Source organism: Canis lupus, chromosome 19 (genome assembly GCF_048164855.1).
Source record: "Canis lupus baileyi chromosome 19, mCanLup2.hap1, whole genome shotgun sequence".
Taxonomy (NCBI): Eukaryota; Metazoa; Chordata; class Mammalia; order Carnivora; family Canidae; genus Canis; species Canis lupus.
Window position 1 is genome coordinate 36,752,429 of NC_132856.1, and position 22,600 is coordinate 36,775,028.

General features: G+C 44.2%; 1 protein-coding gene across 10 annotated transcripts in view; it reads right to left on the reverse strand.

The window, feature by feature from the left end:
• Positions 1 to 22,600, reverse strand: part of CACNA2D3 (calcium voltage-gated channel auxiliary subunit alpha2delta 3) — a 945,543-nt gene that overhangs the window by 60,967 nt on the left and 861,976 nt on the right. For all 10 annotated transcript variants that reach the window (XR_012011921.1, XM_072785849.1, XM_072785848.1 and 7 more), the window contains 3 exons: positions 17,259 to 17,321; positions 14,201 to 14,271; positions 1,897 to 1,972 (listed from right to left, as the gene is read on the reverse strand). Coding sequence is in view for 9 of the 10 variants with exons in the window: in XM_072785849.1 (XP_072641950.1) it covers positions 1,897 to 1,972; positions 14,201 to 14,271; positions 17,259 to 17,321 (210 nt within the window). In the remaining variant the exon portion in view is untranslated. The remainder of the gene's footprint in view (positions 1 to 1,896; positions 1,973 to 14,200; positions 14,272 to 17,258; positions 17,322 to 22,600) is intronic.

Sequence of the window (22,600 nt, forward strand, 5' to 3'; positions counted from 1 at the left end):
CCAGTAGTGGATGCTCTTGAGAGGCTCTGACATTGGCAAAGCCCTCCCTCCAGATGGCAGGTCCAGAAAAATCTCAGAACCTTTAGTGGTTGTCTTTAGGTTTATCAAAAACTTGAAATGCCAAATCCTGGTTTCTGAAGTTAAGGGTATTTAGTCCTACCCTCTGAGCATTTTGATGATAAAGACTAAAACTGGGAATAGGGGATTTATCCAGTTTTAAATAAAACAAAAACCAATTTATATACCTCTAACCATTCTCAAAATTTCCCTATCTCAAGTTCGTAAGTAAACGAACAAAACAACAATAATAACAGTCTACTGGGGTTATTCTCAGCCCACACAGATTTCAGACTGGATTCCTTGCTCTGATTTAATTGAGTGTGTCAACATCATTCCCTGAATCACAGAACCCTCAGAATTAGGGTCAGATAAGGATGTGAGCTATTAGCTATTTCCTAAAACCAAATGCAACCTGCAATCCTGTGGTTTTGCCATTATATTTCTCATTGCTTGGAAAATAAGCATCTTTCTTTCAAAAAGACCCTGGTGGTCAGACCCTGGGACAGGGACGGTTCTGTGCCTTTGTACCTGCTGGGATGGGCAGTTGACACATTGGTAGTCCTAGGTAGTGTGGGTCCCTGGGAGGAGGGAATGAATAGAGGGATTAGGGAGGCTGGGGTGGGGGGGAAGGGCCAGCACAGAGGCAGCTCCCTCGGGGGCAGGGGGTGGAGTGGGAGGGGTGGAAGCGCACTCAAGCATTCCATGCCAGACCCTGGCTCAAAGTATGGGCACACAAAGGGATTACGTAAATACAGGATTAAAAATTTAAATGCACATTATCATTCAGAAGAGTAAAGCCATTGAGCTTTTAAACCTAATGATGAAAATATATCTTGGGAACATTTTAAATCTAGAAATATTCATGCTAAATCTAGGGAAGTTGGATTTGGAAAGGCATATTGATTCTCACTTAGAAGCAGTATTTTTCAAAACCTTCAGCTTTCAGTCCCTAGTTGCCTTTCAGAAATTTTCCAGCTCCAAATCATTTCTTGCTCCCTCATCGTAGGAGAACCATGTTAAATATTTGGCTTTTAAATAATCTCCTTGCAAGATCTTACATCTGCAAATGAGAAGGTGTGTGTTTATATTTTAAAAACCAAAATGGCTCATAAATTTTGTGCTTCAAACCAGATTTTAAGTTAATTTTTGGAATTTACAAAATGATAACATGCAAAGGTTCTATTTATTATACACGTATACTGGGTTATGTTGAAATATACTCTGTTTTTCCTGTGTTTTCAGGTGACTGGTGGACAAACTTACATTGCTTGTACATTGTAAATTACATTTTTAACTGGGAGTAAATTATAACAGTTTCTGGAAGTCTGTTTCTAATGATATAATAGCTATGTTGATTGGTTCCCAACTATGACATCACTGATGTAACCAGCTCCAGCAAAAATGATACAGAAGTTAAGCAGCATCCTGCTTAGGGTAGAGAATCTGTGATCAAAATGTGAATTTGTCCATAGGCTAATCGGTCTCTTCCAAACCAAAGGTAAGATTTCTGATGAGCAAAACCAAATTCTCTTTTATAGGAGAAGGGGAGAATTGCCACAACTTCTCCCCTTTTCTATCCATCAAAAGGGGGCACATTCATCCCTCAAAGATTTCAGAACTTTGTCATTCATATAATCAATGTCAGTTTGAATGGAAGTGGTTTTTCTTAACCAGTAAAATCAGGAAACACTTTAAAACATTCATGGTTAAAAAAAATAAAATAAAACATTCATGGTTTTGAAAAAGATAAACTATTCATTCCACAGATAAAGATATGCTCACGCTCAGAGACAGAGAAATGTGCCACTGTTTTGTAGGTGACTGCACAGTACTTACATCCAGCAGCCCACTGGCACCATCACTGCTGTCCTTGTTGGCTCTGCACATGGCTTGATAGTCATAAAGGGTAATTCTATAGGAAAGAATAGAAAGGAGGGTCACTAAATGGGAAGCTATGTGTGAGCCATCATGGTGAACAGGCACCACACCGCCATCAAGAGCAACAGCTACAAACACAAATAAATGCAGGCCTAATAAGGATGACAAACCAGGAACATGCAAAGTCTAGGACTGAAGACACAGCCAGGTCATACTTGGAATTTGGGGAGCAAAGAGAGTAAAGGTATTGGGATTGGGTAAGGAGATGGGGATGAGAAACCCCCAACTTGATAAACAGTCATTCTGGTTTAAACAAGGTTGATTTGCATGGACTAGGATACTCCAGAAGGACTTTGCTGTTCGGAACTGGATTCTGGGAGCTGGAGGTCATCCACTTGGGCCATGTCTCCAGGGTTGAGGAAAGCTCAGAAGGGCTATTTTGAGTTCAGAAGTGGTGGGATCCTCTGCCTCTCTCAAGCACTAGGAAACAACTCTGGCTAAGATAAGTCCAGTACTTTGACAATTTTTTGGAAACCAGTTAGCTCATTGGTTGTAATCCCTACTCCCAACTACCACCACCATAACAGTGACTATATTTTTTGCTTTTGAAAACAGTGCCATTGATGAGACAAGAAAATGGATATATTTCCCACACACTGGTGATGAAAGTATAGCTTTCATTCCCAATTATGACTTTTACTCAATTGCCAAGATGTTTCACTTTATAATTGTTCCAGATATTTTAATTTCTTATCAACAACTCTATAAAGAAAGGTGAATGGCAGTTTCTGGTAGCTAGTTAAAAGTTCTAGACGGAGCAAACACCTTATCCCAAAGGCCATATACCTCCCTCCTCCCACCAGCTTGCCTTCCCACTATTCTGGGAACCCCCCAAAAGAGACACTTGAAGTCTGGCCTGAATTACATAACTGCCAGAGGACATGTTAACACTGCAATACACGAACTTTTAAATGATTGCAAGAAATTCTCCCTGAAGGAATTCCTTTCTAGAATAATACAATGCTTAACCTGGAGCATATTTAATGTTGGACTGGAAATGGACACTAGAATAGAAGTTCCATGTCAGTTCCAGCAGGACTGGGGTTGGACCCTATGCACTAGCCCAGCACCCAGTATGGGGCATGCACTTGGCTTCCAAATGTTGAACGCATGAATGATTGCCTGATTACATAAGTCTTGAAGAGATGTTGTCAAAACTAGATAGAAGACATCAACTTTAAGCTAAAAGGTGAAGACTTCCTCCTCTGGACAATAAGCTAGAAGCGTCATACAAATGGATTAAATAAAGAACCATCTACAGGCACCAAGTAGAAAATTGGCCATGCTTGACCAAATGAGGATGGAAACCAGCTCCTGACCAGCACTATAGAGGTGTGTCAAGGAGCAGAGCCCAAAAGGGCACCAGAGGTCACACGATCTCCCAGCAAATCCTCAAAGCCTTTCCCTCATCAGAGCATTTCTTTTAGTCTTATTCACTGTCCTCTGGCTTTTTTCTTTACAGCAGATGCCAGAAGAACCTGAGCTTATTGAGACAGATACAAAGCCTGTGAATTAGCTAAGCATCTGGCTCAGGGAAGTCCTTGAACAAATTTCCACTGAAATGCTCAACATTGGCACAGCCCTGATGCTACCCCAGCTACAGAACCAACTGTGGACCACAAAGGACAACTCTATTAGGTCCCTAACTGTCCTATTACTCCATAGTCTCCATCTCATTCCAGGGATTTCTGCAGGTGCTCCTGAAAGGGCTTTCTAGGACTTGGCAAGAATTATGATTGGCTTCATCCTTTTCATACTGCTCAATTTTGTCCCTACAGCTGAAACTTGGCCAAGTGTGGTGAAAGGCAGCACGGATTGAGTGGAACGTGCCTGTGTTTGGAGTCTCGTAGATGTGAATACAGTGTGGTTTTGGTTTGAAAGATTATTATCCAGGTGCCACCATCCAGGGTGGAATCTTGAGCAAGATGATAACCCTCTTCTGAGGCTTCATTTTCTCACTTATAAAATGACTCACAAAGATGTCCTGAGATGTAAATAATCAGACATGTGGAAATATACTATGTAGCATGCCAGCTTTGTTATGATTCTTACAACAGAAGGCCTCATTTTGTTCTTCACTAGAGTTTGGGATCTTAAGGCTACCCCATTCCCAAAGGCTCAAGTGACTGGCAGTGTGGCTTAATGGTTAAAGCATCAGCTCTGAAGTCAATAACACCTGAGCTCAATCCTAACTCATCCACTTATTATAGCAGTTTTGTTTATTTGTTTTGTTTTACTCTTTTGATGCCTCAGTTTCATCTGTAAAATGGTGAGAAAAATGGCTATCTTCTCAGACAGCTGTGGGATTACCCAAGGTTATATACATATTACATTTAGCACGGGATCCAGTAAAGAAGAACCATTCAGCTGAAGGCAGGGCTGCAGCAGCTGTTATAATTTATTAGTCTGGTTTTCATTGCCATTATTAATTAATGGGGTGGTGTTTAATGCAATGGGAATTGACTCAGGCTTTACCCAGCTGGCTGAAGGATGGACAGGCCTCCTGATTTTCTTAGCTCATTGGGATATATGATGCAGCATAAAATTCACATCTGTTACTGCAGTACAAGACACATCCAGGACTGGCACCAGGGTTATCGAGAGATGATGTGGGAACTTCTGTCATGGGCTTCATAGCTGAGGACCATGATAACAACTGCTGATGTCTACTGAGCTCTATTTAGCAACTGTGAGCAAGATACTCTTGCAAGCATATCCCTACAAGATAGAGTCTAATCATCCCCATTTCACAGAGGGGCCAAACCAAGTATCAGCCAGCCTAAGCGGTGTGTCCAAGTTCACACCCCTAACAAATGGCAGAGCCAGAATTAGATGGGGGTCAAGCTGAATCCCCCTTACTCTGCTCAGTAGCAGGCTCTGACAGATTCTGGGCAATACTTAGAATCCAGCCTGGTGCTCGAGCCCGGTCTCATTGGAATGTCACAGAAAATGCTGCCTAAGATAAGGTCTCATAGCCGAAGTCCAGAGTCAACTTTCAAGTCAAGCTGAGGGGCTGTCTGGGGTCAAGGGGGCAGGATGGACCAACTAGCTGGGCTAGCGAGAACCCCTTGGTAGCCACCCTCCTGGGAAGCTCAGGATTCTCCGAGGATCGGTTTCAGAGGCGCTAGTTTATATAGGGAGGCCAAACTCCACCGCTGTGGAGCCGCCTCTGGGCCAGGGCATCCTTCCTGCCTTTCATTTCACAAGGAAGCTCTCCTGATCCCACTGCCATTGAGGAGGTTACAGAACAAGCGTCCCCTGTCTTCTCCACGCTTAGACAGCTTTAACTAGATGTTGCAGAAAGAGAGACTTCCAGATTATTACCCTTTTTGAAGTGATTTTGTTACTGTTTTAAATAACTCCATTTTGTGGCTACCTGTATCCTGTTTGGCTGATTATAGTTAAAGAACATGATAATTGCCTGCTTTCATTCGGCTCTAAAATAAGCCCCGAGCAGCATGCCCAGCCCAAGATTGGTGCTGCACCGCTGCACTCAGCAACTCAGTTTCTTCTTATTACAGATAACATGCCTTAATCCCCATGACATCCCCACCAGGCCACTTCAGCCGCAGGCTACAGCTGAGACCTTATCATTAGCATCTCTGGGCTCCCCAGACGGGTCTCTTTGAAACTCTGACGGAAGGCAGATAGGGTGTCTGAAGACAAAACTCAAAGTGCTGTAGAGAAAACCTAGACAGTCCTGTGTGCCCCTGTCCGCAGCAGAGCCTTGGATGACAGGCCCATGACACTGGGACTTGCTGAAAGCTCTTTTGCTGATCCTGCTCTTTTCCAACGACCAAGAAAAATATTTCTTCTAAGAATTAGAAGGTTCAATTTCAAAGGCATGAGCTCAACTCATTTCAACTTGTGAGCAACTGCAGGGACCCGCATTTATTAAACACCTACTGTGTGCCCATGAGGTCAGGTCCTTTATCTGCAATAACTCATTGAATGAGCTCTGGCTCAATGATTTGCCAAAAAAACAGTCTTGAAGCAGCTTAATGTTTGCAACTACAGTCCTAGAAACAGGACAGGGAGGCATTTCACATGGAAACTCACCACAGGACATATTTGAGCATTTTTGAATCTGAAAGTATGAGAAGTAAAGTGACTCACCAGGGTAGCATGTAAAAATATGTATTCTTTGCCGAGCCATAAAATGTGTTCTCTGGGGCAGCTTTCAACTTGCAAGTGGTAGGACATGGCACGGGAACATAGAAAATTCTTAACAAAGCCATCGTCACCATGGGAAGCCTTAACTCGTTCTTACATCTCAGAAACCCCAGAGAGTGGAAGGCTCAAACTGTTGATCTGTTAACAGAAAATCCAAAAGGTGCCATCTCTTCTCTTCTTTTCTCACTGGTGGCCATGTCATCCCTTAGCAACTTCTTACAGAGACTGCACTGCTCTTCAAGGTCACCTCCACAGGTAGAACACAGCAGAAATGCTGAATTTACATGACCCTGGCCCCCCTGACCCTTTTGAGTCCCTGACACAAATCTAGTGAATGAGCACCCATCATTATTAGCAGGGAGAAGAAGCACCCTGTGGTCGCACCAGCCAGGTGCTCAGTGCACACAGTACTGGAGCCATCAGGGTCCAGTGCAGAACCCTGAGGAGTGAGCCATGGGGAAAAAGCCTCCCTCATCCTATAGGTGACTCCGGAGGCCTGTCAGCGCCACTTTTCATCAACAGGTGCTGATAATAGAAAACGAAGGCTAGTTGCAGAGAGTGGTCACGTCAGCATCTCACCCAGGTAATAAAAGCAGTAACAATAAGAAATCATCAATTACTTTCTGCCAGCATGGAGGCATTAGCCTTTGTGGCAAGGGCAGGGTTTCATTTTATAGGAAAAGAAATGGGCTCAGAAGGTGAAAACACTGCTCCAAGGTTATTACAGCTCTAAGTGAACCGGCTGCTTCGATCCCTAGGCAAAGGCTAACATGCGTGTGGGGGGTAAGAGCACCTAGCCGGCAGCTTGTTTATCCCTTCACTTGCCCCTTGCATGAAAATTAGCTCAACTGAAGGGGAAAATGGAATCTTGATTAATGCGACTAGAAAAGATTAAATTTCTTTTGCCTCTTTGAGTAAGAAATAGAAGGAAACAGCTGAATTCTGCTTGAGGAACGAGTTCATGCAAAACCCATTTGAGGCAAGAAACTGGGATGCTGGGGGGAGCTTCCTTGGGCTCTGCCAAGTTCATGCCTACATTTCACAGCCCTGCACCACGGTAATGCCTGTGCTGCTCTCAGCCCGGGGCAGGGCATGGGACTGAGGCTCGGCGACATTAGGGATGTTGGTTTCGCTGATGCTATTACTGCTACCGGTCACTCCCCACAGGTGTTACCTAGTGTTCCTGTGTTGCTTGGGCTCCAGCATCACGAATGGAGGGGTTAGTTGGTGGCTGTGACCGTTTGTGTTCAGGACTGCACTGGGCATGTGGGGTGTGGGGGATACTAGGAGTTGTGAACACAGCCTCAATTCTGGAAGATTTTCCATGTGGATATCACAGGAAACCAGATTCAATATTTAGAGGATGTATGTGGTCTGAGGCAGACAGGCATGTTGGGTGTGGCAGAGACTGGCGCAGTCTCCCAAAGTCCATTTTCCTCTTCTGCCAAGCAGAACCCTGGCTTTGTGATATGCACATTTCCCAGGTTCATTTTGTAGTTAGGTGAGCCCTTGTGATGAAGCGGAAGTACTGTAATGGGACTAAATACTTGAATAAATAAACCTTATTTTACTTTAATAAATAAATAAAAGTATTCATTAAAACAAATTTCAATCAAGAAATTTTACATAGACTTTGGGACCTCCCTGGATCCTCCTTCTGCCAGCGTACATTGCAGATGCAATGGCTGGAACTAAGCAGCTGTCTTGGACCACGAAGTAACTTTGAGTTTAAAACGCCAGCAGAGGAAGGTAGAGAAAAATAGATGTGGTCAGGGTCCATGCCGACAACAAATTTATAATTTTAGACCTCCTTCACATAAAAGAGAAAATGATTCCTATGTTCTTTAGCACCTTGTTATTCTGGAACTACCTATTATTTCAAGTAAAAGTAACTATTAACTGATATATTGGACTCAAAGTTGAGAAACTTTCACTATCTCTTGAAGCCAAATAAACATAAATGTGAACAAATATCTCTGTAAGAAATACTTTAGTCTGCTCTAACTAGGCGAGAAGATGACTGGGGGTTGGATAAACAGTCTGCAATCTGGAATCTGAGACACATCAGTGCAAATTCCATCGCACCACTGTGGGTGAACTTGGACAAGGCACTCAGATCCTGGGTGCCTCCACTTCCAGATCTTCCTTTGTCAAATGGAAGTAATGGTAGTAGTCACGTCACGGAGTTGTTATGGGGATTCAGGAAGGTAATACACGTAAACTACTTGGAATGATGAAGAGGGCAGTGATTCTTACTGTTGTGATTGGGGATGCTTGAGCAGCAGCTTTAGTATTTCAAAGAGCCGTGAACTGGAATCTTCATGTCTCTGCATTCCAGAAAGTTTGGCTCAGAAACACACTGAGCCAAACACAAGCCAATCTGTCTTCTTGTTCCCTTCAATGCCACCTCTGACAAAGCATACTTCTGTGGAAATGGTCAGGTCAACAGGAAGCCAAGAAGCCATTACATTCATTACATGAGTGTTGAATATTAGACATTGGGGGGTGGGGCGGTGGCCGGCGTGAGAGAGCAGCCCTCCAAACATAACAGACTTCTCCTTTAACACCCTTGAGACTCCAAGTCCAGGGCATTGACTGAAATGCAGTGTAATTATCAAGGACAGGGAGAGCTCCGGTCACTGGCCATGGAACCTGGACAGTTCCATCATGTAGAGACAGAAGAAATCGTCCAAGTCCTGAATTCTTGATGTGTCACCTTTCTAGAAAGGTATTTTCAAGAGCAGAAATAGCCACCACAGGGAATTCTACACAAGTCAACTATGTTAATGAATGTGTGGAGCAAGGTGAGGAAGACAGTCAGCAGGCCCCATAGGAAAAATATAGTCATGGAGGGGTGAGAACTCAGGCACGTGGTACCAAGTGCATAAAACAGACAAAACCGAATAAAGCAAAAAACACACAGCCCAGACAGAGGGGAACTATCAGTAGTTCTCAAAGCAAACGCAGACTATTAGCAAACAGTCCCTTTCTCTGCAAGCCAAAGACCAGGTGTGCCCAACTGGTCTTTGCTTCCTCAAGCTTAATCTGATTCACAAGGAACAAGGGAAGACCTTTTGGCAGAACCCACCAGGATGTTTGGTAAAAGCATGCATTATTCCATTTAACCCCCACCTGCAGGCAGGTGAATAATTCTTTTAGTTCTATTTTGCTGCTGAGAAAACTGAAATTTAGTGAGTTAAAGTTGCCCAATGTCAGGCAACTCAAAAGTCGACAGCATCTAGACTGGTACCATGGTGCTCTTGATTTAATATTTCTTGATCCTGGCTGTGCATGAGAAGCACATGGATGCTTTCAACAAGCATAAATGCCTGGGCTCCATCCCTAGATGGATTTCACATGAATCTCTTAGGGTGCAGCCTGAGCACAGGCCTGTTTTAAAGGTTCTCCAGGGATGCCAGTTGGATCCAGGCCCAAAGGCCCACCCCCAAGGCTGTGCCCTGGAGGTAACTGTTGCAAACTAACTATCTTTTGGGGCCCTTAGTGATTCCTTAGTGATTAAAATAACAACAAGAAGAAAATGAAAAGAGGAAAAAATGATCTCAGACATTTGGAGCTCTTATCCAAGAGCTAATCTCATCTCCTGCCTGCAATAGTTTTGTAATTTGCAGAGCACTTTCACATACTCTGTTTTAGCTAATTCTCACAAAATCCCGAGGTCCATATTTGAGTGAGGAAAAAAATGAGGCTGGGAGGGATGGGGAGTCTGGGCAAGGCCACCCAGTATAATTCTGATGCTCAACCCGGAGTGCTCTTAGCTCAAGCACAGCATATCTATCAAGGAGGCCCTATCAGGAACCATGTATATTCACCTATGATTGGCTATGCACACACACACACACACACACACACACACACACATATACACATTTCACTTTATATATAAAATATATACATATTCACTTTTCCTGGATACTCAACATTGAATTTGAATCACTGGGGAGAAGAAGGGAGGAGATAAATGAATTCAAAGCAATTATTCTTAGAAGAATTCTAAGAAAAATATTTTGAAACTAGATGTTCTCTTAGTAATCATAAGAGGGGTGATGTCACTGCCAATGACAGCAGAGAGAACCCACAGAGTGTGGATTTTGAGAAATATGAAAGCAAGGCTCTTGTGAATATGAGTGAAAAAAGAAAAATAGCTAAATTGAAAAACCCTAAATGAGTCACTACCCAGGGAGTCCACTTTCGCTCTGTGGTAAGAATGAAGAAGTACTTGGAAGTTCTCAGTTTGAAACACAAAAAGCTGAGTGGGGGCATGGTATCTCATGAGAAATTACAGGAAGCCTGGGAACATAGCTTGCTTTAAAGAGTTATCAACTTCAGCTAAAAGAAATCTGCACGATGCTATCGCTCAGCTGGCCTCCCATCCTGAAAATTCTGCTTGTCTAGATAAGACACCGCTGAGCCAACATCTTCCTCAGCCACCTCTCCCTTCTCAAACAGAACTGAACGAAGCTCCATGCACAACACAATGCACCTGTACACAGAACCAGGTTAAGGGCAGAAGCTAGATATTCTCTCTCTGCTCAGACTACTGGATGTTTGAACCCAGCTCTCTTACACAAAGGCTTAGGGCAACTTCTTAGCCTTTCCAAGCCTTATTATTTCCATCTATAAAATGGGCATATTTACACCCATGGCCAGTGTTATAGGCATGCAGCCTGTGTAACTGCATAGAACCCTGTACCTAGATCCCAAGGTTAGTTGAATGCTCTGCTGTCACTATCTTGAAATTCTTAAAACATTTTGAACAAGGGACCCCAGATTTTCAGTTTGCACTGGGCCCTGCAAATTATGCAGCTAGTACTGTCCCACAGAATTGTTGAGAAGTACTGCAAGAGGTGAGATGTGTCAGCTGCAGCCCAGGTCTGGTGCAGTCTAGGTGCTCAGGGAAGGTAGCTATTGTGATCATTACTTTCACACTCCTGAAGATACTGGTATCTTCTTTGGTCCCTGGATACTAATGTCACATGTAAGCGGGGTAAACAGAGTCAAGTAAAAAACTTAGCTAAAATGACCAAGAGAGACCACTTTGTATCTAAGATTGCACACGCTGCTGCAGAACTTTCTCAAAGCTCCCTCAAGTTAGTAATTTGCACAAATCTATGGCTTCTCTCTCTTCCCCGTGGCCCTGTACACCCAGAAGTAGATATTCTTTCCCTCTGATGGCACTGCTAATTAAAACCACCATCAGGGGCAGCCCGGGTGGCTCAGTGGTTTAGTGCTGCCTTCAGCCCAGGGCATGATCCTGGAGGCCCGGGATCAAGTCCCACGTCAGGCTCCCTGCATGGAGCCTGCTTCTCCCTCTGCCTGTGTCTCTGCCTCTCTTTCTCTCTGTCTCTCATGAATAAATAAATAAAATCTTTAAAAATAAATAAATAAAATAAAACCACCATCAGGTCACCAGGTAAGTGATCAGACAATCGAGGGAAAGAATCCACTGCCATGAAAACAAGCATCATCTTGTTTTAGAGAGGGGCAGCCAGTCTGGACCATGGGATAGAGCTAAAGGGATATGGACAAAGGGAGGTGTTCTCTGTTAGCTCTTTCTGGAGAAGATGGTTTGTAGGGTTCTTGTCTATGGAACTCAGTTTTCAAAGCTGGATATAAGCAGATCAAATCAAGAAACCTTGTGCCATCCAGGCACTTGTCCAAGACACCGAGAGGAGAGAAAATAAGAGGTCAGTGCAGGGAACCCGTCTAGAGCTCTACCTGGGCTCATCCAGGTCCCCAAAGCAACTCAGCCTCCAGGCATCCTGTGTTCAGGGGCGACTTCTATCCCTGAGTACTGCCAGGTACTTTCAGCTACACAGCCTCTCAGTGCTCCTGAAATACAGGTCTTCTCTGAATGAAAGGACTGTCACCCTTGTGCTTGGAGTAGGCACTGCAGTGCCCCAACACAGAGGCCCCCTCGCTAGGCATCTGCCATGGGAAGCCTGCTGCGTGTTGTGAGAGTGCAGAAGGAGCACCACCTGGTGCCAAGCAGAAAGCAAAGCCAAAACTGAGCAAAGATCCACAACAATACAAATCACAGCAGCAGCTACCAATTATTGAGCCTTTAATATATGCCAGGCACCGTGTACGAACTTTCTGCTCATTATTATCTCATTAAGTCTGACGGCAGCCTGCGCAAGCAATTGTAATTATCACCTTCATTTTCCACGTAAGGAAACCAAAGTTTAGAGAGGTAACCTGACTCATTCTAAGGCACACAGCTAGTAAACATCACAGGCTGGATTTGAATTCAATCCATCAACTCCAAAATGTAAACTCTCATTGCTCTTGTGGCCTTGATGTGGGCCCTTTCGAAGAGGCCTGTGAGCATTTCAGCCGACTCCCAGATGACAACAGATGCTATTAGATTTGAGTAAAGTCCCTGGTCCTTCCCTTTTCTCAAATATGTTAGCTACTCTCCTAGGAAAAGAAAGTTCTAGATTCATGCCAATCACACTTCACTCACATCAAGGAGAAGACTGAGAATTTAAAATCCCACTACAACCTTTTCCCTTCTCCCACCAAGCTGAAAGGAGTATCGAAGAGGAAAAAGGAAAAAAAAAAATTTGTTAAAGAAGTTGAAAAATATGCTTTCGAATGAGAAACACGTGTGTGATTATTCTCATCTTTTGTCTTCCCCCACCACTGAGTCGAAAACAAGTGAACACGATACAAACGCACACATTCACATAAAGATAGGAACAACCAGGGGAGCAGACAATCCAGAAGCTGCCCTGGGAAGCTTTAAGAAGTCACGGAAAACTCCATGGCAACGCAAGCCCAGCTCCGAGTGGAGTTTTCAAGCACGTGTACAATGACTCCTGGCCAAAAAAGGGGGAAAAAAAACTGCACTTGAATTTTAAAAAGGGAATTGAACACACTGCTGCAGGCGGGCTGGGGGCAGGCGAGTGTGTCAGAGATTGCAGAAGTGCTGGAGTTGTGCCAGTTTTTTATATCATTTCTTTTTTCTCCTCCTTCTGGCACAAACAAGCTATGGAATCTCAAAAATTGGGTCATCATTTTTGAATTCCCTGCTTTCAGCACAGCGCTCAGTTGGTCTTGTGGACTGGCTTAAAAGTCCGATTTCCTGAGCTAACACTTCCTGGCCATTCAGCTGCAGGGAGTCATAACGAGCGGCCTGCCTTTCCCACCGGCAGCTCCCACCGGCAGCGGTTCTCACAGGCGAGCCCAGGTCCACTTCTCTAGTGCCTGCTATTATGTCCTTAACAGCATCAAATGTGCCCACGAAAGCACCACTTCAAAGGCTGCCATTTCCTGGGAGGCCAAGGGAAGGGTGACATGTTGGTTCCCGGTGAGGTGGCAGGGGGACCTTACTGACATCTTGATCTAGTAGGGGGATGGCTTTTCCCATAGACTTTTGTGTCCCCAAGAGCACGGCTGGCCTGCCTAGGAGAGACATGGGGTCACGCAGAAGCTGTCATACGCAAGCTTCACTTAGGGCCAGGTGAGTAGTACCCACTGCCACTGGAATTTGGCATCACCTGGGTTTTCTTCTAGCAGCAGATTTAAATTCCCCTCCATCTGGGAGCAGGTTCTGAGAGCTTTCATTTGATTTTCTCAAATTATATCGACAGGTCTGTAAATGTCACTTTTCATCCCCGATTTCCAGATTTCCAACAAGCTTCCCCAGTTCGCCAATGTGAGGCAAAATACACTTCTCGTTTTTAACCAGGGGAAAACGTTTCCTACTTCTTTGCCATCACTTGCTCAAGACTGCTACAATTGCATCCCAGTGCAGGCTCTGACTTCAATATTGGCCTCCAATAAACCCTATGCTGGGTGAACAGGAAACTCATTGTGAGCTGAGTTTCTGTGACTCTTAACACTCATGCAAGAGGCATCAAATTTCAGCAAGATCTTCTGGAGCATGAACACAAGTACAAACCAGCCATGGGGTCAAGTCTGGGCTTGCTTTATTTGACCTTGGTTTGTTTTATTTTATTTAGGCAAACTTTTTTTCAGGGGGCGCAGGGGACCATAAAATCCTTACCTTTTAAAGGAGCCCATTGTTAACAGTTTGTTCATCACAGCTCCCTCGACCTCACCAAAAAAGTCTCCAGTCTGCAGGGAAGAAAAGAAGAGCCCGAGAGGACGCAGAGATAAACTATGTGCCCAAGCACCAGAGAAGAATCAGGAATGGACACAGCGTGCGTTCCAGTGCTGACAGAAGCAAAAGGCAGGTTTTCAGGACCACGGTTACATAAAAGTGGAAAATGTCTTAATAGTCAGAAGAAGTTATGGGATTAGGGGCAGACTAGTAGGCAGATGGGAATGTTCCATGGTACAAGGCAGGGGCGGGGGTGGGGGGCATCGCATCACATTGCATAACGTGTGCACACGTGCGGGGGCACGCGCACACGGTCAGATGGGGTAAGCATTAATCTGTGCTCAGTCCCTTGTGATTAAAACACTACATCATAGACAGGAATGGGCTTAGAAAGGGCTTCCTAGGCAGTAATAAAAAGGATTGTTTATAATTCCTGGATGACCTGTTTAGGGAAATACAGCAGCTCTCTTCATCAGCCCTATAAATTTCCTGCTGTTGAGAATACATCCTTTCTCACCATCACTTTCTGAGGATCCTCGTAATTTTGTCCCTGGGCAGTTAACTATGTTGACAAATAAGGCAGGCCAGAGTGCAGCCCCTTCAAGGGGCAGCATGGCCAGGCTGACCCTTACCTGTGGGGCTGTCTTGGGAGCATTTGGGAACTAGCAGCCCCTTCCCCACCACCAGGCTGATGTTCGAGCCTCAGACTAGATCTTGGTCTTGGCTGAGATATGCAGACTCTGAATGGTGGGATGAAGGATTAACATCCTGGTGGATCCCTCTAGTCTCTTGGAACTGCTTGCATCAGGGTCTCTTGGGGGAAGGTGAATGCCATGCAGCAGAACAGAGCTTGGGGCAACAGCCTTCCTCTGCCAACGCCCTGGACTGAGCCGGTGTAGATCAGTAGAGAGCCCCCAGGTCTACTGTGGGTGCTCGCAGGATTTATAGCTCATGTGTGGGTGGGTGGAGGGCATTACTCTAAGAGCCTGAATTAATAAATTCCATAGGCTTTGTATTAGCTAAATCCCGATTCAAATTACCACTGAGTGACTTCAACCACGCTCCTGGGAATTTTCAGGCAGAAAGGCATATAAAGACTTTGCCAAAAAGTCAAGAAAGAGAGGAGGAAGAAGAAGGAAATGACATTTCACTGGCTGAATGTGGAGCATTGCCTGTTTCATTCCGGGGGAAACTGGAACCTTTTGCAAAGGCTGTGGGTGTGTGCTGCCGCTGGGAGCTAGGACGTTTGTATTTTGTGTGTATAAATATGCCAGTGTCAATGGAACTGGTTGTTAGATGAAGAAGAATTATCCTAATTGGGGTGCAGGAAAGCAGACAACACGGAACAAGCTGGGGCAGAGCAGGCCGGCAGGCTCCTGGGCCGCGCTGCAGGCCTGCACCCGGGGAGCTCGGCTGGGAGCAGCGCCGCATGCACGCCCGTCCTGGCTGGGAACGAATGGTTTACGCTGCTGGCTAGTGGAGAACCCACCACTGCAAGGTGTCCACATGCCCTTCCTCCCCACCTTGGGACCAGGTTCCTATCTCAGCCCTCCACCGTCACGGCAGGGGGCAGGGCTCCTCCTCACAGGTGGTTAACTTGGGTTCCTGCTCCACTGACTCTTGGATGTCGGGGTTTCTTCTCCCAGCCACACAGACATGGTATCAGGGACCCCTGGGCTCTCCTGCTCTCAGACTGGCCTCGCTTCACGGGCCCACTCGGACCTAATCTTGACCAACTGTCCCATGTCCGGCGGTGCTCAGCGTCCGAGGAGACAGGGTGTGGGCAGTTTGATTCCTGACTCTATTTTTTTTCACCCATCACAGGTGCATTTAAGAATCCCACAACCTTTTCATGGATAAGAAGGAAAACTGAAGTACGATTCCACATGTGACCTGGAGCCAGTGTTGATAAATTAACAAGGCATTAAGCTCAGACTCCTTAGGGACTTAAGGACAATTAGCTAATTTATTTGGCATTAATAGTACTGCTGACTGCTGAAGAATTTCAAGTGATTTAAATGGGACTTCATTATAAAATGGTCCTCTGCCATCCTCCATTTACAGAGCCTGCCAGGAGGCTCAGGCAGGTCACGTGATAGGCCCACCACCCCCTACACCAGGGAAGGAAGAGGGGTACCAGAGACCATGCATCTCCTTCTCTACTGTTACTTTGTCATGTCACACTGCTAAACACATCTGTATTTTACCTTCTTTGAATATGCTAATTTAATTTCAAATTGCAGAAAAGGTTTTCTATGCACAAAGTTTTAAAGGAGAAACCTGTTTTCTCTCTGCCAATACTATTGGTTTGAACTCTTATTTTGTTTTTCAAGCATAGTGGAGATTTCTGTGCTCAGCCCCACTGCTTGGTTTCTTCCCATCTCTTTCCCTCCTGTCCCACACCCCACAAGGCTCAGTCAAATGAAGAACATTCTTTGCCTCTTTCTGGATCCTTGTCCCTCAGTGTTGAGAGCTCAAGTTAATCCCTGAACTCAGGTAGCTGATTTTTAAAAAGCAACAACTAGAAAGGAGCCATAAAGAATAATAAAGTTGGAATACATATATATGTATGTGTATCTGTGTATATATATGTGTATATATATATATACGTGTATGTGTCAAATATATATATATGTATATATTCATATATGGAAAAGTATCTAAATATCAAAAGAAGGAAATCTCCTTAAAATTTCCCAAACTCTTTAAAGCACCTCTATCCTTGAGGCAAAGAGTTCTATAAATTGAACATTTTATGAGCGAGAAAGCAGACCCTGGGCTCTGCCCCCACCCCGCAACTGGGAGGTAAAAACTCTTTGGGGCCTGCTGAGAAGTAGGCTGTGACATTTTTAGAGGGATAGAAATAAGGTTTTATAATCTCCTGGTATTACCTCTTAAATATAGATCATTGTCTCAAAGTTTTAACACCATCCTTTGCTCCCCCATACCCCAAGCACATCATGAGCTCCTTACTCAGAGCTGGTAGAAATTTCTCACTCACCTGTGTGTAGTCTTCAGACACCAGAATAAACCCATTATTGTCTATGAGGTAACAGTTCACAGTCTAGAAAATTAAAAAAATATACCAGAGTTTTAACTTTGGGTCCTCAGACTGCTTTTACACAAAATGACATACTTGTAACCTGAGAGAAACCTCCTTGAGGTTGTTTTGGGGGGAATTGGAAATGCTTGCTGGCTCTAGGAGTTAAGGCCATGGTTACGCTGACCCCAGTGTTTACTTTGCCAAACTGACAAACAAAAACAAAACATTAAGCAAGCCTTGAACATCTCAGATTAGGATAAAGAGAATACACATTAAAAACTTAATTACAGGGACGCCTGGGTGGCTCAGTGGTTAAGCATTTGCCTTCAGTTCAGGTCATGATCCTGGGGTCCCGGGATCGAGTCCTGCACTGGGCAACCTGCTCAGAGGGGAGCCTGCTTCTCCCTATGTCTATGTTTCTGACTCTCTCTCTCTCTCTGTGTGTCTCATGGATAAATAAATAAAAATTAAAAAAAAATTACAGTTGGTCTTCCTTGGTTTTTGTTTCTCTCTCTTTTTTCCCTTTCTATGACCTGAAGACTATTCCCAGGAACAGTGTTCACAGGCTTGGAGTCTGTATTCGCAGTGGCTGAAGTGCAGGCTGTTTTGAAAGCAAAACGCCAGCACAATGTCATTACCCTAATGATGTATTAATGAAAACACTGTGTCAGCTCAGAAGACCATCAGGGGACCAGGTAATATTTTTTAATTTGTTCATAGACTTAGGCAGGGGGGAAGGGGCAGACTTCTGTTAAAGGGGCCCCTCAGGTCTCCTAAAGGTTTTCAAACTGTGTTTTTAATTGGGAGCTGGATTTGGGGGCAGGGCTGTTAGCTTTTGGTAGCTCAGACTTATAAATTGTAGAAAGCAAGGTAAACCCAAACTTCTGCTTCCCCACACTACTTTAATCTCAAGTGAATGATTTGCTACAGGCTAAGTTTTAATTACAGTGCTGTGGAGTTTAAACTTAAGGTTTAATTCCATCCTTGATGTAACTCAGTTTCTATTTATTGCAGCTTTTCCATACCGACTGCAACATTTAATTTGTAACATATCTTTACCCTGAGCTAAATTCCCCCTAGCTCCAGGCCACCGCATGGCTGTTTTCTGGGACGTTGACCTATCCGTGGAGTGGTTTTAGTTAGACACAAAAGTCCAGCAATGAGTTGGTCCGAAAGATTCATCCTTTATTACTAGGTAGTGGTGGAGAATCAGCAGAAAATTAAAAGCCTTGCTGTCACCTTTTATAAAAGAGTTGGCTGCTTTGGTGAGTAATAGGATTTGTCTCAATTATACAGAGGAGCCAGAGTGAATGACTTAGGTAACCTGGTTCCACTCTATTTGAAGAAGCTCTTAGTGTAAGGACACTACCTGGGCCCTGCTGGATGATAGTCTTGACCAACTTTCTCCACTTTTAGGAGACAGCATTATGAATGTAATCCCATAGAGCTGTGCTGTCTACTGTGGTAGCCACTAAATACATGCAGGTTTAAATTCAATTTTATGTGAATTAAAATTCAATAAAATAAAAAAAATCTAGTTCTTTAGATACACTAGTCACATTTCAAGTGCTCTGCTCTACCTTAAGCTGGTGATTATATTTGTGGACATTCCTATCACTGCAGAAAGTTTTCTAGGACAGGATAGCAATGCTTTCGATTACATTGATATTCCTATGAGTTTTAACCCACCTACACTGGGTCATGTTAGACAAATCCATATCTTTGCTTACTTCAATGTCATGAATCTCGTTTTGTAGATATAGACACTGAAGCAAAGGGAGGTTAACCTCCATTCAATCAATAAATACACAAATACAGAAGTGACCTCCACATTTGGATATTGACTAAATCTTCCCAGTTGTAGAGAGAATCCAAAGTCATCACATCCACCTTCATCCTTAATTATAAAATCAGTTCCTACTCAAACATGCCTAGCCAATTAGTACCCTTGCCATTAGACCTGTATATTTGGTCATTATCTCTCTGTCTAATGTTGTATATACTGGATAACATAAAACAAGTACAAGGCAAATAGATTAAAAAGTCAACTGAAAATCTTGAGAAAGAGGGAAGATTCCATGAAATCCATGAAAGTGATGTTGGAGATCATCTCCAATCACAGGATAAGACACCGGCCCTTAGGAATTCCCAGAGCAATCTCATAGAGTTGTGCTAGGCTATAGTCTAAACATAGACTAGTGATCCAGTCATGTGGATCAGATTAGTCAACATCCTACCAGAAATGGGAAGAGGAACAGGAGGGCCAGTCAAGGCTCCTGGAGTATTATATGCCTAAGCTTCCACTTTATCCAAAAATACTTCAGATTTTGCTCCAACATAGTGGGCATGGTCTTCTAGGTAAGGACTAAGCATTTGTTTCTCTATACCGACTACCAATTGGCATTTACTTTTTGGGCTATGTTTCCATTTAACATGTTTTTTTTAAAAAATTCACTTCTCCATTCCCTAACTCCCTCTTAAATTAGGATTCCATGACAGGAACTTGGTGGCAGAAGACATGCTGTACCATGCTTATTTATGGGTAGTTTGAATTTCAAGTTTACACTGATTATAAAAAGACTTGGTTACCCTATCAAGCAAGTAGCAGATAACTGCCAGCATCATGATTTACAAATCATTGAGAACACCAAGGCCAAAATCAAGGATGCTGTATCATTGATGGACACCTGGGTTACTGAATCTGAAAGTGTCATTTGGTTTTTCAAATACTGTTGAATATTGGCAATACTGTTTTGTTAGGTAAATTTAGTGACCCTGGTGATTTCCTGAACAAACCTCCCTGCCAACAAGAGCTTGGATTAAATTACTGGCAAGTGCAGTGGAGGTGAGTAAGCCAATGGAGTTAGGTGAGCAGAATACACCGGGTTATGGGATGGTCTGGACAGAATTGCCAGATGCCAGTCTGATCAATTGTTTTCTTTCTCTCTCTTTACAACAAATACCATGCAGTTGTCTTCTCCATACTCTACCTCCCCTCCCAGTAAAAGAAAACAGAGGAGATATTTTCTCAGTTCCCTTCCTATGCCACTTTCTCCCCAAATTAAGTCAACCACCTTGGAAGGTGTCCACTTACTGTCCTGTCCTAAGGGGGGACAGACAGGCAGAGGGGCTTGGAGGTTCTGTAAATTTTGATAGGTATTATAGGTGCCTACTCCACAGCTACCCTTGATAACATAGGTAGGGATGAGGTTGTTTGAAAAAAAATGCAAAGGCAGAGAGAACTTGATTTAAAAAAAAAAATCTTTCTTCAACTATTGGGTAAATTCAAGATTGCTCAGAGAAGTTTGATTCCCATCCCTAAGGCAGATTGGGTAGATCTCTGAGGTTAGAGCCCACAGCTGGGCCGTGGGAATTGGGCAGTTACAGGTGGTAACAAGAGCCAGGGAGGGAAGGTACTTGGGAGTGAGAAACACTGCATGGGGCTTGTGTTACCAGGAAGGTGGTTTAGCTCCGAGACTGACATACCTGCTTCAGAATCAGAGGCTCTGACAATTGCTAACAGTGTGACTTTGAGCCAAGTCTTTTAACAGTGTCTTGGTTTTCTTCACTGAAATGTGCAGCTACCAACAGCTCTGATAGGGTCATGAGGAAGATTCAATGGGTGGATGACTGCAGGGTGCTGAGCACAGTGTAAGGTGCACTGGGCATAGTAAGTCCTCAAAGAACCCGTGCTTACATCCACTCAGCAAACAATGTTCATTGAGCACCTACTATGTGCCATCTTTATAAATACCCTGATGCTACAAATTTAGAGTTCCTCGGAAAGGGACGTTGTTTCATAGTTCATAGCAAGAGATTGGGCAGGCAGGTTGGCTGAACTTTTCTGCTTTCTGTTTTGCCATTTCTTTCATGGGATGCCTTCTGTTTGTTTTGATTGGTGCAGGCTGAGGAATGATTTGAAACAAGTCACTTAGAAGCCCGGTATCACTCCACCTGTTGTTTTCACTTGTGAGGAGTGAGGGAGAGACAGAGTAGGGGAGGACTGGTTCTTCCAGTCCCAGGGTGGGGCCTGGGTCTCTGCATTGCAGGCACACAAGGGTACCACTCCTTCCTACTTTCCTCCAGCTCTCACAACTTCAATCCTGATATTTGTGGAACAGATGGACCCTTACTTTACACCACATGATGTGTCCACTCATCATTGGTCAACTAGCACATCAAGGCACTGTCTTTGAGAAAATTTGTAGCAAAGTGGTTATTTTGGCAAGAAGTGTGGTGCCCTTGCCCTCAATAGCTGTTGCACTGACGCTCAAACCCCCTCCTGACTGGGCTGTGGTTCCAGAGATGGAGGCACCAGGTTGCTTAGATTTAGCCCTCCCCTAGTGTATCCTTCAGATTCCAGAGGAAATGCCTATAAGGACTTACAAAGTCTAGTCATGGGGCACGTGGGTGGCTCAGTGGTTAAGCGTCTGCCTCTGGCTCAGGTTGTGGTCCTGGGGTCCCGGGATCGAGTCCCACATCAGGCTCTCCGCATCAGGCTCCCCACATCAGGCTCCCTGCAGGAAGCCTGTTTCTCCCTCTGACTATGTCTCTGTCTCTCTATGTCTCTCATGGATAAATAAATAAAATCTTAAAACAAATAGACAAAGTCTAGTCATGATTATTAATCTCGATTCCTTTGGAACAAGTGAGGGCAGCGGCTGCAATTGAATATGAAGTTTTAGATACATTCATTGCCCTCAAACAGCTCCTCCAAATGCCCCCAGAGAAGAGAACTTCCTCATCTTCTGCTCTTTGCAAAATTTTGGTGCTCTCATCAGGAGATGGTGGCTGTTGGAAAGGTGAGCAGGAGAAGGAAATGAGAGTGAGAGACAATAGTGTCATGGGCACGGCTTTCCTTCTCCACTTCCATCTGAATGCCAACCATGTGTCCATAGATGCAGTGACCGTGGCCACCAACCTCAGTGCCTCACATGTAAGTGTTCTCTGTGAGAGAAGCTCTTCTCATGCTTCAAACACTGTCTTCAATGTCATCTCCTTCTCCCTCTTCAGTTGACTTCCAAGTTGCCTCCCTAGGGAAGCCTTCCTGACTGTCCTGTGTTTGTTTAATTCTTTAATTCACAGCACTTATCACAGCTGATAATCACATGCACTTATCTCCCCAGCCAACTGTTTCGTTCCAGTAGGAAAGGAGGCATTTCTGACTCTACTTCGGATCAAATCCCCAGGGGTCAGCAGCTAGCAGGCACATAAGGGCTCAGTAAACATGCTTTGAGGGAATAAGTGTCTTAAGTGTTGCCTCTGGAGCTCTGAAGTTGACTGGACAGAACGGAGTTCCT